The sequence below is a fragment of the Balaenoptera acutorostrata genome, chromosome 12, assembly GCF_949987535.1.
Source record: "Balaenoptera acutorostrata chromosome 12, mBalAcu1.1, whole genome shotgun sequence".
Taxonomy (NCBI): Eukaryota; Metazoa; Chordata; class Mammalia; order Artiodactyla; family Balaenopteridae; genus Balaenoptera; species Balaenoptera acutorostrata.
Genome location: NC_080075.1, coordinates 15,397,611 through 15,412,387, shown reverse-complemented (window position 1 = coordinate 15,412,387; position 14,777 = coordinate 15,397,611). Strand labels below are relative to the sequence as shown.

The window sequence follows — 14,777 nt, the reverse complement described above, 5'->3', positions numbered from 1 at the left end:
TTGTCCATAGGGCAGTCGCGTGACCCTTTCTGATGGGGCTCACCAACCGACATGGTGGCCTCGGAAGGGACGTGCAGGATTGTTGAACTCTGGAAGGAAAGGAGGGTTGGTGAGCCATCATTCCCTGATTTGAGCAGTGGGCAGCCCTTCGTTCCAGGCACTGTGCTAGGCACATGGCATGTGCTATCCTTTTACTCCTCACCACCACCCTATGAGGTAAGCATCAGCACCGGCAAAACCCAAGCAGGTGAAAGAGTTCACTCAGGGTGTGCAGCTTTCCGACACCAGAGCCCAGGATTACAGCATTCCAGACTTTGGGGGTTTCAATGCTTTCTCCACTAAAACGGACATGGGAACAAGGGTTGTCCAGCAAGAAGTGTTCATATGTGCGTTCTGTTTCCATGTGAACAAGGTCTGGCAGGGTGCTTAGGGTTGATTTCAGTCTCTAAGAATTGGGGGTGAAATACTCAGAACATAAAAAAAGGAGATGGGGGACTTCCCTGGCGGTCCAGTGGTTAAGTCTATGCGCTTCCACTGCAGGGGCCATGGGTTCCATCTCTGGTCAGGGAACTAAGATCCCCGGCATGCCGCGTGGTGCAGCCAAAAAAACATAATAATAATAATAATAAAAATTTAAAAAAGGAGTCGGCTGCCCTTTCTATATCAGGAAACCTAAGAGGACTGCTTGATCTTTCTTTTCTTGTTCCTGACAAGTTAGAAGGAATGTGGTGGCGGGGGGCCCTGTCGCTTTAAACCTAAGCCCTGGTTTCCCAGGAGACTTGGGAGAGCAGTGGCGAGTGCCCGCCTACCTGGGGAACCTGCGCGAGGTGTGGCCGTAGAGGCTCTGGATGCGAGGTGGGCGGGGGCGGGCTGAAAGTTGGACAAGCAGGAAGTGAACCGACGGCTGCCCGAGAGGAAACAGACTAGGCGAGAGTCCCGCTGCCGACAGGCCCGAGCCGCTCGGAAACATGGTGAGAGAGCTGGAAACTAAGAAGGGGCTGATTTCACGAGCAGCCAGAGGGGGCTAGGGGCTGGGGATCAGCAAAGGAAAGCTGGTGGCAAAATCTGAGGGCTGGGCCAGCGCTGACTGTGACCTCTGTTCTTTGACAGCTGGGCTGCAAATAGGTCTGAGCTGCCTGGGCGGGTGTTCCTGCTCCTTCTCTGCTCCCTCCCTCCCCTGAGCCCTGAGCTGGCCTGGAGTGGAGCTGCGGTGGGAGTGGGAGATCCTAATTCATCGCCTCCTCCAGCCCTCCGGCCTTCGGGTGCTGTGACATTCCTGGGCAGTGCCTCTGCTGTTCCCGGCGCAGATTCCAGCCCAGCGGCAGGAATCCCGCTCTGCCTCTCACTTTATCCCTGTACAGAAACCCAAAGAATTTGTCTCTCCGTCGAGTCCAAGGAATCTGCCCCCTCTCCATAAACATGAGGAAGAGAGCTGAGGGTTTGTAAAAAAAAAAAAAAAAAAGTCAGAAGTTGGTTCTCTGTGATAATCTAGTTTGGACCCATGCCCCTGGCTTGTGTCTGGAAGTCCAGTGGGTCAGGGAGGGAGGAGCTTAGCCGTGTTTTTCCCTCCCTGTTCAAAAACCTTATCAGAAAGCCTGAGGATGAGGCATCAGGGAGGACTTGCCCTCCATTACCCCCAACACCCAGGCTGCTGTTTGTATATTTCATACTTGCTTAAGCAGGCAATGGCGTGGTGTCTTCGCGCGGTGCTTAGTGGTGGGGAAAGCAGAAGTTTGTGGCCCAACGGCTGTCTCTCGTGGGGCCTTGTGAGGGACTTGGAGCCTGGTTGCCGGGGCTCAGGCTGCCCAGGAGGTCGGAGCAGCTCTCCAGCTGCTGTCTTGAAGAGAGGGCGGGTTAGGCTAGGGGAGGGTGGTCTGCGGGGGAGTGGGGCACAGGCATTTTTAATGAGGACCGGTGGGATCTGGGAATTCATAGGTAACGGTGGGGCTGTGCCTTGTGAGGTGCTGGCTCAGCGGTCTCCTCTGACCCTCTCTGAGGAACAAGGAAGCAGTGGAGAGGGCTTTGGGAGCGTGCTTCTCGTCCTCTCACGTGCCCTGAGAACCCACAAAGAAGTTGGATCCAGTCTGTCTCCTAGCATGACTCTCACCATCTGGGGCTTAAAAATGCATTTGTTTTTGATTACACAAGTACTACAGGAAAACATTCTCTTTGCAAACAGTTCGAGCATTACAACAAGCTAAAGTCCACCTTAGGCCTCCCCCTCCTCTGGCCTCTGAGGCTGAGTCTCAGTCCCTCCGGCCCTCGGCCTAATTAACCCCTGTGTGGCTGCCCAGGAGGAGGCCAGTGGTGGTGGAGGAGATGACCGTGTGCGAAACCTGCGGAGTGAAGTGGAGGGAGTCAAGAATATTATGACCCAGAATGTGGAGCGGATCCTGGCCCGGGGAGAAAACTTGGACCATCTCCGAAACAAGACAGAGGATCTGGAAGCCACAGTGAGATGATGGGGAGCCCAGTGGGGGCCAAGGGAAGAGGGGGAAGGAGGATTATTGGGGGCTTGAGGCTTGGTGGTCTTGGTGGCAGAATGATCAGGAGGGAAGTCTGCCTTTTTACCTGCGTTGGGAATTGATGTGAGCTGAATCCCCACTTCTGATTCTGCTCTACTCCACTGATGGGTACTGGAGTCCAGGGAATGGGTTCAGGGACTGGGGCTGGGGATGTGGGGGTGGACCCACGGAGACATTTTGTGAGACAGATAGATGGCTCAGTCAGCCTGTGCTTTCTTAGGCTTCTCTCCTATGAAATCAACTTTCCCTTTGAAGGCTGCCCTTGACAATCATTTGGACCTGGCCTCCCCAGGACAAAAATATTGGCTCCAGAAAATCCTCTTAGGGCCTTTGGCCTTCCCCAGGAGTTATTAGGCAGGGGGTGGAAAACTGTTAGAGTCTTGCTGAGCCAGCTTTAAAAAGAAGCTGGGAAGAGGAGTAAAAGTCTTTGATCCCAGGATCCTCTGCTGGCTGAAGGCTGGAATAATATCTCCCACACATCTTGCTAGATCTCATTCTTCTCCCCCTCCAGCCAGAGGCTGAAGCCAGCTGTTCAGGGAGGGAGTAACTCTAAAGTTCAACAGAGGGCTGGAGACTAAGATTCCACGTCCACGGTGAGAGACTGGCCATGGCTTTCTGAGTCCTGTGTGTAATCTTGAACATAGCTCATTTGACTCCCTGGGACTTAGTGTTTCTTTCCACAGCCCAATCTGGGAAGCGTGGCGCAGGGAAACAATTTCTGCAATTCAGGTTGGGAGAGGAAGAGCATTTTCCCTCAGTTCCAACCCCGGTACTGCCCCGGCCCCTCCTCCAGCTTCAGCAGTCCTCATGTGGCCAGGAGTTATGGAATCAGGGAGATGTGTCCACCTGGAGCCTGTACCCCTCAGCCCCAGTGTCTGCCCTCCCAAGGGTGGGTTGTGCTGCCAGTGTCACAACCCTGGGTGTGAGCATGCGTCAGAGGCCCCTCAGTGTGCATGGCAGTGCAGGGGTAAGAAGAGAAGGGGGCAGGCAGGGGACCAGAGGGAGCCCAAGAATTCTAAATTTGAATTGGTTCACCAGATGGTTGTGAAGGTACATTTGTCAAGGTAGGAGGACAGAACTAACTATTTTATTTAGCAGTCTGTTACCTCAACTTAGCACTTAAATGTTTAGATGTATGGAATGTGGGTCTCGGTATGCTCATTCCAGTGGCAGGAGGCACTGGGTGACTCTGCCTTATCCCCAACAGTCCGAGCACTTCAAGACCACATCGCAGAAGGTGGCTCGGAAGTTCTGGTGGAAGAACGTGAAGATGATCGTCCTCATCTGCGTGATAGTTTTTATCATCGTCCTCTTCATCGTGCTCTTTGCCACGGGTGCCATCCCTTAAGTAACTTAGGGAACCCCTCCCACCCTGCCCTCTTCTTCGGGGGCAACCTTCCATAGTGGGTGCCAAGAGGGGCCCTCCCTCCTGTCCTTCTCCACAGGGAACGCTGCTCCATCCTCCCGCCCCTCACTCTGAGGCCCCTCTACCACACTGTCTGCCCCAGGGAGCACCTTGGTCCCCAGAAGGAGAGAGCTGGACTGTGGCTGTGTTTCAGGTGTCCTCAGAGTTGGTTGGAGAGACCCAGAAGGGCCAGCACATGGCTGGGAAACTGATGGAACTGAGGGTGGCCAGTGGGCAATAAAGACCTTTCAGTATCCCTATGCATGTGAGGTACTTTCTCCCTTTCCATTTTTCCTTTGGCCCTTCCATTTCTTTTCTCCCCAAGGATGCCCTCTGGCAGAGATCCTCCCTTTGGAGGCCCAAGCTGTTGGAGGGGTGGAGAGCATATGTTTGGAGGAAAAAGATGGAAACTCTCTGTCTTTATCTCCCCTTGTTCCATCATTGTCACTGGTCTCAAGAACAGGAATTTTCTGGAGGTCTTGGTGTATGGAAAATTCAAAACCTTCCCAGCATTTTAGGGTAGTATGTAAGACTCTCAAGTATCCCCTCTGGGTCTTGCCATTTCCTTTATTAGTTTTCTGCTGGAAGTGTTAGCCGAGACATGAAGCCTACCTGGGCAGAGCATTTAGGAATCTGGTTAAGGGCCTCCCACCCCTCCCATCATTGCCGTTTCTCTTTGGTGGCCCTGTTGTAGTCTTAGAGTGAGGGGGTTAGAGGAACTGAACTGCTTTTCCTTCTCTTGTGGTTCTGCGAGTTCTATTTGTCTTTTGTCTGCCCCTGTCCTTCTGGAACTTAGCAGGGCCTCTGGGTCTCAGCTGTCCTGAGGGGCTGAGCATCTCTCACCCGTATCTCGTGGCTGGGCACAGTCAGTGTCACAGGACAGGGCCTATGGCCTTCCTTCCCCTCCATGGACAATGGACCTCTCTGTCTTTGAGCCTCCCTCCTCTCCACCAGGTTCCACCATCATTGTCAATCTTTCCAGTGCCCAGTGCGCCTTGGTTTGGGGGAAGGGTTCGCGTCATCTCTGTCCCTATTTCCCCCATAGGCTTTCCAGAATTGAAAAGAACCTGATTTGGGGAGGGAGTCTGGAAGGGGCGGGGTTGGGAAACAGGACTGGGGACTAGTACTGGCAAGTCAGGTTCTAGAATCATGCTCCGGGGACTTCCCTGGTGGTCCAGTGGTTAAGACTCCACACTTCCAATGCAGGGGACATGGGTTTGATCCCTGGTTGGGGAATTAGGATCCCACATGCTGCGCAGCGCAGCCAAAAAAAAAAAAAAAAAAAAAAAAATAGAACCATGCCCTGAAAACTAGGAAGGGAGGAAAGCACAGAAGAGACCCTGGGGGCAGACTTTGTCAGGATCCTGTCCATCCTCTCTCTTCTCAGTCCACTCCTAGACTCGAGGTCCAAGCAACTGGGGTGATTGGGACCTAGTCTGTCCAGGCTGGGGGTGGGGTCTGTGCTCACATGGGGCTCAGCGTGGGAGAGGGAAGCCCCCAACCCCCTTCCCCCAGAGGGGCCACCTTTGAGATGTTGGGATAGTATGGGGTGGCATAGAGAACAGGTGGCTGGTGGCTTCTCTGTAGCAGTGAAAGGGCAGGCTGAGGATGGATAGATTCAGCTCAGGGAGGCTCTGGACAGAAGGTTAGACACACCAGCCTCCCTAATCCTCCAGCTGAGGAAGGGGGTCATATCAGGACAGGGCTGCACTTGCCCACGTGGTGAAGGGGAAAGAAAGAAAAAGCTAGAGCTAGCACCTTCTCCACGGGGGTCTGTTTTCTCTTGTAATTGAGGTAAAATTCGCAAAACATACAATTGACCGTTTTAAAATGTACCCTCCAGTGGCAGGTAGTGCACTCATGATATTTATTGTGAATAAACTTTATTTAGTTTCAGAACTTTGGTGTGGTCGGTTTTTGATTATGGGTGAGTTGCACTCACCCAGGTGGCAAAGACCCTGTCCAGCTGTTCACTGCGTTTCCTGCGCCTAGCACAGTGCAGGACAATGGCGCTCCTACAGGTGCTTGTTGAATGAATAAATGATTCCTCCCCAGAGCAACCCGGTCTACCTGAGCTTGGATGCCGTTCCAGAGAGGATTCCCTGAGCCCGTTCCAGAGCCCACTCCACTGGGACCATTTCATAGACTGGGGTCCCGAGCTGTAGACCAGGCACCAGGCTGATTGGGCGGAGGCCCCACTTCACCAGGCTGGGCAGTCATCCCGAGCCGGGCGCCGGCGGCCCGGAGAGAGGTGCCGAACCGGGATCCCGGGAGCCATCGCCGGCCGCTTCCGATTTGACTGATTTGACTTGGTTTCGGTCGCCGCTCCCAGAAGGCGCGCCCCCCGCCCCCGCCAGGCAGGCCCCGCCCCGCCCTCCGCTTCCTCCCAGCTCCCTGGCACTGCGGCCGCTCGGGCAGAGGAACCGGAGCGGGGAGGCAGCGGCGGCGGCGATGGTGAGGGCCCGGGGCGGGGGGCAGAGGGCGAGCGTGGGTGGGGGGAGGTGCGAGGCGGGAGTCCGAAGTCCAAGGGCGGGGGCGTCCTTCGGAACGGCGCCCGGGAGCAGGACCGGGGCCGGACCCTCGGCTCGTCGCGCGCATCGCGGGAGGGAAAGGTCGGCTGTGCGAGGGTCCCGGCTGCCCCGCGCCGAGTGAGCGGGACTCCGGCTTCCCACTTGCCGGGGCCAAGCGGTTACGAGCACCGGCTTCGGAGTCAGACTCCAGGCTGAGATCCTGGTGGTGGCCACTTACCCGCTCTGTGACCCCGGGCAAGTCACTTAGCTTCCCTGAGCCTCTTTTTCCGCATCGTGAAGTGGGGTCAGCGATACCCGCCTTGCTGGGTCCTTAGGAGGTTAGAGGAGATACAATGGCAGAGACCTGCCTGGCCCTCAAAACCTGCTCCTGAGAAGTGGTGGGTAATATGGTGACCTCTTCAGCCCTTCCTGGAGCTGTGAAGAGCCAAGTCTGGCCCAGGGGTTGGAAACCTGAGCCGATGGGGTGGTAGAGGCCAGCCCTGTGGCAGGGTGTTGGAGGGCAAACTCCTTCCCCTGGGGACAGAGAAAGAAAGATGTTTACTATAAAAGTTCCACTGAAGTTATCAGTGTGGCATAGCCTGACTGCCTTCTAACCCGTACCTAGGGACACATTCTTGAGTTGAGTCATCCCCCACTCCTGCTGTAGACTCTGGCCTCTGTCCCCACTTGTCATTTCCAAGGCAAAGGTGTCAGGAGCAGTTGGTGCCAGTCGCTTCTCCTCTCCCGTGGAACTCCTGGGAAGTTGTGCCCAGCAGGAAGCAGGCTTGGTGCTTTAAGATTCTGCCATGGAGGGACTTTCCTGGGGATCCAGTGGTTAAAACTCTGCCCTGCCAATGCAGGGGGCACAGGTTCGATCCTTGGTCAGGGAACTAAGATCCCACATGGCATGGCCAAAAAGAGAGAGAAAAAAAAAAGATACTGCCAAAAAAAAAAAAAAGATTCCGCCATGGAGAAGCCAGCAGAGGTGTGATGGATGTGGATGTGGCCTGGCTGGGGGTCGAGATGCCTGGATGGCTTCATCTCCAGGGAACTGGAGGCAGGAAGAGGAAGCGGGGCAGGAAGGTAGCACTGAGCTCTAAGGCCAGGCCAGGAAACTGAGGGAGGCCCAGGGAATGGGACGGAGCCCAGAGCCCACTTCCCAGCGGGCAGAGCAAGGAATCAGGCAGGGTTAGGTTGGGCTTGTGGCTGGCCCTTAGCACTTGGTGAGAAGAGGAAACTCTTGAAATGAAGGCTGAGGCTGTGATAATTTACTGGGGGGTGCTGGGAAACTCTGGGACTCTCACAGGTTCATCTGAGGCAAATAGTGGATCTGAGCCTGGGGATTGATCTCTCTCTCCCAACCATCTCCTAGCCCCTTCCCTCTGTTTTTTCTCTTATTGCTGCCCCTTTGTCCACCCCTAGCGCTTTCCCTTCCTTCTTCCCATCCGCCTTCCCTACCTGGTCCTTCTTGCTTTCCCTTCTTTTCTCCTCTTTTCTGATTCATTCAGTTAACAAGTGTTTCTTGGGCATTTCCTTTGTGCCAGTCGTGGTGACTGGTATAGGGGATAGAGTAGGAACAAAATAGTGATGGGAAAGATAGAAATTGAATGGGTAATGAATTCATTCATCTTGTAGATGGTCCTCACTCATGCTCTGTGCAAAGAATTTGGGTTTTGAGCCACAGGCCTCCCTCATATGCACACAAGTTGAGTTGGCAGCATCAAGCTTGGTGAGTCTTTAGCCAGCCAGCTAAAGCATTTGACCTCCCTTTACCCGCATCCAGTTTAACACAGGGGTTAAGAATGTGATCCTTGGAGACTAAGTTTGTTCAACTCCCAGATCTTCTACTCACTGGCTCTGTGACCTTGGATGGGTGATTTAACCCCTCCGAGCCTCAGTTTCTTATAAAACTGGGATGAGAGTACTTTCCTCAGTGGATTGTAGTGAGGCTTAAATGAGATAAAGTGAACAAAGAGCTAGCAGCATAGTTCTCAGCTCAGAGTATGTGCCCATTGAGTGGGAGCTATTATTACTGTCAAGAGGTAAAACCTTCTCAACAGCCTGCAGCGCCTGATGGAAATAAAATAGATATAGGTTATCAAAGACCCATGTCAAGTTTTATATTTAGGTTAGAAACGATTAAGTGCACAAGGTGGCAACAGGGAAGAGCTTGCTTGGCTGTGTATTTCGTAAAAATATTTAAGAGGTTTTATTGACCACAGGTGTGGTTCCTGGGATCTGACAGCTAAAAAAAAACCTAGGGAAACTTGGGCTACCGCAATAATAGCTATTATTTATTGAGCATTTTAGTATGTGTCAGGACTTGTGCTAAGCACTTTATTTATAACATGCCACATGCCTTAGCTAATGTTATGGGAGATATTATTGTCACCACTTTATAGATGAGGAAGCGGAGGGGTCAGAAAGGTCATATCCCCAGTCTTTAGTCACTCAGCTGGTGAGTGGCAGAGGCAGGATTTGAAGGAACCCAGGGCTGTAATGCAGAGCCCGGCTCTTAGGCTCTGAGCTCAGGCGAGCGCTGACCCAGGAAGGAGGTGATACACCAGGTCGCTGCCCGGGTCCCTCTGAAGATGACAACAGTGACAGCTGGGATAGGGTTTTGTAGGCACTAATCAGGAAAGAGGGGAGACAGGAGAGTTTGGACAGGGAGGTTTTTGAGAGCTTTCTTTTCAGAGGAACCAGCTGTATTTGGCCTGGAAAAACCCGAGGAGAGATTTGAGAATTGAAGGAGGGATATTCTGCACACCAGGTAACAGTCTGTCAATTTCCTGTGTAACTACCACCCTCCGTCTGCCAAAAATGCTGCCCCTACCCAAGCTCGGAAGTGCTTCTCACCCTCCCTTCCTCTCTCACCCACCCTTCCTCTCTTGCCCTCTGTTCCTCCCGGCCCCCCAGCCTGGGGACCTCTTCACATACCCTTGCTGATAGCATTTCTACATGCCTTCTGGTGTCCTCTGGCCTGAGTTATCTCACTTTCGTTCATGCCAGTCTACCACCAACAGAGAAAGTCTCCTGAAGCCCCTCCAGGCTCAGAAACCTACACAAACTCTTGATCCATCCCTCCCTCCACGGGAGCTTCCTCTTCTTGACCTTTACCCTCTGCCAGATCCGTCACTGTCCAGAGTGTGTCTCTGTTTGCCTGTGGCAGTAGTCTCCACCACATGCCGCCACCGCCCCCCGCCCCCCGCCCCGTCCATCTCGGTTCTCAGGAATCACCTGTCTGTGGGCGGCTCAACACTCGCTATTTGTATCTCATGGGGTAAACTCATTACTCTTCTCTAACTGTATCATACACACCTCTTTCCCCCAGCCTATAGCGATCTTTTCAAGAACCGGCCCAACTCATTCAGAAAATATTTTCCACGCGTTCACGGCGTGCCAGGCACTATGTTGAGTTCTATGTGGCAGGATGCAGCGTGGCCACCCTCCGGTCTTTTACCTCCTTCCACACCCGGCAGTTCTTTATTTGAATCACCGTGCCAGCAGAGACCCGTGCATACAGTGTCCTTTTTCCTCTGGTTGAGGAGGGCCAAGGAGGGCTAGAGACTTGAGCCTCAGCCCTCTGTGTTCCCTGGTGCGAATGTGTTCTTTTAGGCCTGGGCGCATCTGGGCTCCGGACAGGCCTGGCTTCGCAGTGGGGGAAGGAGGCTACAGCTTGCAGTGGGAGGCACAGCCAGCTGTCCTGAAGAATGTGACCCAACATCACCCCATGTTGGAGAATAAGATAACAACAGCTGTAGCATTTAGATTAGAAAAAATGATATGTAACATCCCACCAATCTCTAGCAGTGATTCTCATTTTTGAATCTTGGTCCATTCCCAGGTTTTTGCCTTGGACTATTTGAATGTGAGAGACTCCAAGTAATGGAGACTTGTTGAATAATTTAGTCATAATAATAGTGGTGATAGTGGTTGACTCAGGAAAACTCAAGAGATGAGTACAAATTCCCTGCTTTCTTCATTATGCTTCCTTGTTCCCCAGCTACTGCTTCCCCCAGCCCATGAGTGTACCGCTCTGTCGTGGTTTGCCGGCCCCCTCTGGAAATGGGTTGCTTTTCTAGCTCATGAGTAAATATTGACCTACTTGGGTTTCAGATGCCTGCCCCTTGAAACTCCAGCTGGGCTAGATAAACACACTGGGATAACAAACTTGAGAATGACAGTTGCATTTGGATAAGTTATAATGCGATTGGCTCACTCATTGAGTCCTTGCGGATGGTCAGCATTGTGGTGGCCTCCTGGGCCTCCAGGCTGGTGGCAGACAAAGGCAGGGCACTGGCCCCTGCCCTCCCCCTGGGAGCTTATGGTCCACTTGGGGAGATAGGATTCATATACTGGGAATGCTTGGAGGTTACATGCAAGGCAGCTGCAGGGATCCTGAACGGGGATTCTTGGCTGAGTAGGAGGTGGCCCTCTGTGACCACCAGATCCCTTCCCTTTCTCTGGTTTTAAGTGGAATTCAGTCAAGTGCCAAAATGTCTGCTGCAGACAATGGGCAATATAGTCTGGCAGGAAAGGGAGCTTGGCCCATGCTCTGTGAGGAGGAGATGAGAACAGGGTTGGGCTCTGGGGGACAGGGCTGGGGGAGGGAGTTCCTGTGGTTTGTTAATCTGCTGGGATTCATCTCCCGACATGTCCCTGGACCTCCAGCTCTTACCAGGGCCTCCTGCCCTGGGTCTCTCCCAGTTGCATGTATCCAAAGCCCAGTTTCTTTCTTGCTTGTGATCCCTGTGTTCTTCCTCTTCCTGGCCTCTCCCCCAGCTTGGACCCTGCATCTCCCTTCCCAGTCCTCTGAAATGAGCTGGGTTCTTTTGTCAGGTGAGGCTGCTGCCCAGGCTGGGAAATCCAAGAGCTGGTCTCTCCTGTGTGAGTTGGATCCCAGTGAAGATCCTGGCTAGCTGGAAAGCTGGAGGCCAGAGGCCAGGAAGGCCGAGGCTCCCAGGCAGACAGCGAATAGACTTTGAGCATTGATGTGGGAGCAGGGTCAGGCCAGGAGGCAGAACTGGCCTGACCAGTCAGAGGCTGGAGGAGGGAGGGGAGTGAGATCTGATCTCAGTTTGTGTGTGTGTGTGTGTGTCTGTGCGTGTGTCTGTGTGTGTCTGTGGGGTTAGGCAGAGGCTATAACGTGTGGTGGTCCAAAATTATCCCTCTAGCTCAGTGGGCTGGATCTCCTCCCTGTCTGGCTCTGGCCAAGCAGCTTGGTTCTGTGTTCTTTGCTGCCTCCTTAGGCCAGTGGGAAGCCACAGGGCAGGTGCACAGTAGGTTGAGGCCATCCTGGAGCAGGTGAGCCAAGTGTCTGCTTTGTGGGAGGGTGGGTCCTGGGAAGGTCCCATCCTCAGGCATCTTAGAGGAAGCTGAGATGCTGGAAGTCAAGGCCGACCTAGGACCTGCCTTGATGGGCAAAGGGAGGAGCCAAAGGTGAGCCGTACACACCCAAGAGGCCAGCCCTTCCCTCCGCACATATCAGACCCTTGCATGAAAGGCGCTGTTCCCCTTACTCATACACGTGCATGCGCACACACGCGTGCGCTTGTGCAGTGGGGCAAGGAGGCCTCTAGGTCTCAGGACCAGATGAGGGTCAGGAGGGGGCCTCATGTAGCCCTGACCTTGGGCTTGGTATCCAGGCAGGGAAAGAGTTGGAGCGGTGCCAGCGGCAGGCGGATGAGGTGACAGAAATCATGCTCAACAACTTCGACAAGGTCCTGGAGCGCGACGGGAAGCTGGCGGAGCTGGAACAGCGTTCAGACCAACTCCTGGACATGGTGTGAGGCCTGGAGAAGCAGAGAGGGGGAGGGAGAGGCTAGGAGGGGCCCTCAGGGGGAGCTCTCAGGCTGTGCTCAGGGTCTCCCGGCCGTTGGTAGGGCCTGAGGCTCACCCAAGGGCCGGTGTGGGGACTGTGGGTTTCTTGAAGCATCCCTAGCTTAGCTATGCAGTGGGTGGGGAGGTCTCATGAAGTACGAAGGCCTTGGTTTGAAGCTGTGGATCTTCCTACAGGTTGAAGACTGGCATTGTTAACTGGGGGTGAGCCTGTAGGGCTGTGAGTCAAGGGCTACACCAGTGTGGGAGACCAGGAGTCAGGTTGGGAGGGTCCCAGGGCAGGCTGTGTAGAGAAAGGGAGCTGACAGGATGGGGAGGCTGCGGGAGGAGGCTAGGCCTTGCCGGGGCTGGGTTGGAAGGAGCTGGTCCAGGGCTCTGGGGAAACCACTAACTCCTACCCTGTGTCTGGGGGTGTCCACAGAGCTCTGCCTTCAGCAAGACAACCAAGACTCTGGCCCAGAAGAAGCGCTGGGAGAATGTCCGTTGCCGGATCTACTTGGGGCTGGTAGTAGGTGGTGGTCTGCTCATCCTCCTGATTGTGTTGCTGGCCATGTTTCTCCCACAAAGCAGCAAGGGCAGCAGTGCCCCACAGGCCCAGGATGCCGGCGCTGCCTCAGGGCCTGGGGAATGACACAGCTGGGCCTGGAAAAGAGGCCGAATAGCCACACTGGTCGGTTCTGGTCTTCAGAGAACCCTGGAGTTTGCTCCCTTCTGAGCCACCCCAGTGAGCGTGGAAGGGCAGCACCAATTTGTGCACCTTTGTTACTTCCTATCACACCAGAGACTGGCCCTTGAGGGCAACCTGCTGCGCTGGCCATGCCAGGGCAGCCCCACCTGGAGCTTAGTAAAAGCTGCTGTTGGGTTAAAAGCTGCTGTTTGGTTAAAAACTGGTGTATGTGTGTATGTGTGTGTTTGAAGGTCTTCAGAAAACAGAAAAAAGTCCCAAAGGACTCCAGCCTTGGGAGGTGGCCCTTCTCCCTTCTCAACTTGATCCAACCCTACAGACAGATCCTTCTGGGGTGCAGGTGTAAAGACACAACAGCCCCCAAACCAGACCCTTCAACCAGTGCCCTCCAAGTCTGTTTCCCTGAGAATGAAATCTGTTTTTTTTCTGAGTCTTGGGATGTTCAGAGGACCCATGGGACTCCAGATAGGATGACAAAGAGGAAAGCACTTCCAAGATCTTTATATCACAAGGTTCTCACCTTCAGAGAGACTTCTCCCCTTGAGCACCTCTGCTCCAATTTCTCCCTCAAGCTTTACGCCAGATCACAGGTGGGGTAGGTGGCAGGAAAGGGAAAGGGCTTCCTTCTATGGTGCTGTAATGCAGAGTCACAAAGTTTGCCCTGTGGGAAAGAATTGGGGCTTTTCAAAGAGCCAGGGAGGCAGTGCCTTCAGGGCACCAAGTAAGATGGTTGGGTAAAGGCTGGGGAAGAAGGAAAGGCCCTACCAAGACCTGGGAAACAGGGCAGCCACTGCCTGAACTCCTTAACTGCATGTCAAAGTGGGTGGGAAGGGGAATTCAGGGTCAAGTGTGCAACAGAAACAGTTCCTTGTTAGGTGGAGTGAGGGCTACTGACGGAGAAACAAGAACAAACCATCGAGTTGTGTGGAGCTGTACCCGCACAGAGCGTGTTACTTTTGCTAGGCTCACCACCATCTGCCTTTCCTGGGGAAGATGGAGGCAAGCACCCGGTGCTGCACTTAGGTGTGCAACACCACTAAGAGGCCCTGTGAATGTGGACTTGGGTTTTACATATGTAACAGGGGATAATGATACTAGTTCCCAGGATGATTGTGAAGAGTATTTATACCCTATGTACAATATCTCTCAATGTAATGGTTCTAGATGCCAACTAAATGCTAGCTATCATCCAAATCATTTAGTGCAGTCGTTCTCAACCTTGCCTCACATCAGAATCACCGGTAGAACTTATTAAAAAAGTACCACTCCCAGGCCTAGATCAGTTAAATCAGAATCTTTGAGGCTAAGTATCAGACACGGTTTTGTTGTTTTTTTCCCTAAAGCTGCAACCCCTCCTCTTCTCTCTCCAGGAGATTCATGGGTAGTCGGGGAGGCAAACCACTTATTTAATTCAAGCCACTGGTTTTACAGAAGCTAGGGGAGAAGTTGAGCAATGGGCTAAAGGTCACACACATAGTTCCATGAGCTGGTAAGGCCCCAGATTCCCCTGCAGGGATCGTCTTCCTCTCGGCTGGGGAGGCTGCCCCAGCCTTTATTATTGTGCCTAACACAGAAGAAATGAGCAGGAAATTTTTGTTTGTTTGGCGGGAGTCGTGGAGGAGCGAAGCGCCAAGTCCTGAACAAAACTAACGTGCAGAAGTGCCCGGCGAGGCCGCGAGAGAGCAGCGGGAAGCACCCTGACACCAGGCCTCCCTAGGCTCGCAGAACCATGATCCCTGGGTCAGGGCCTCCCTCTCTCTCTCTGAGAGACCTCTGACATCTGCCCTGCCGAGACTCTCTGAGCCGCAGAGCGG

At 53.7% G+C, this 14,777-nt stretch overlaps 2 protein-coding genes across 3 annotated transcripts; both read left to right on the top strand.

The window, feature by feature from the left end:
• The first annotated feature begins 813 nt into the window (after nucleotides 1-813).
• On the top strand, nucleotides 814-4,190 carry VAMP8 (vesicle associated membrane protein 8). The gene is made up of 3 exons (XM_007175355.3): nucleotides 814-971; nucleotides 2,295-2,453; nucleotides 3,733-4,190. The coding sequence occupies exons 1-3, from the start codon at nucleotides 969-971 to the stop codon at nucleotides 3,871-3,873; spliced, it is 303 nt and encodes a 100-aa protein (XP_007175417.1). The 5' UTR covers nucleotides 814-968; the 3' UTR covers nucleotides 3,874-4,190.
• Nucleotides 4,191-6,085: 1,895 nt separating this feature from the next.
• On the top strand, nucleotides 6,086-13,146 carry VAMP5 (vesicle associated membrane protein 5). Of its 2 annotated transcripts, XM_057557811.1 has the most exons (4): nucleotides 6,364-6,384; nucleotides 9,135-9,210; nucleotides 12,086-12,223; nucleotides 12,700-13,146. In XM_057557811.1, the coding sequence occupies exons 3-4, from the start codon at nucleotides 12,140-12,142 to the stop codon at nucleotides 12,907-12,909; spliced, it is 294 nt and encodes a 97-aa protein (XP_057413794.1). In that variant the 5' UTR covers nucleotides 6,364-6,384; nucleotides 9,135-9,210; nucleotides 12,086-12,139; the 3' UTR covers nucleotides 12,910-13,146. The 2 variants fall into 2 exon arrangements, with proteins under 2 accessions (XP_028020584.2, XP_057413794.1); XM_028164783.2 differs by lacking the exon at nucleotides 9,135-9,210 and having other exon boundaries at nucleotides 6,086-6,384.
• The last annotated feature ends 1,631 nt before the right edge of the window (nucleotides 13,147-14,777 follow it).

Coding starts and splice junctions, on each gene's coding strand:
- VAMP8 (XM_007175355.3), top strand. Junction 2,454..3,732: donor CAGAGGATCTGGAAGCCACA/GTGAGATGATGG, acceptor TATCCCCAACAG/TCCGAGCACTTCAAGACCAC.
- VAMP5 (XM_028164783.2), top strand. Junction 12,224..12,699: donor CAGACCAACTCCTGGACATG/GTGTGAGGCCTG, acceptor GGGTGTCCACAG/AGCTCTGCCTTCAGCAAGAC.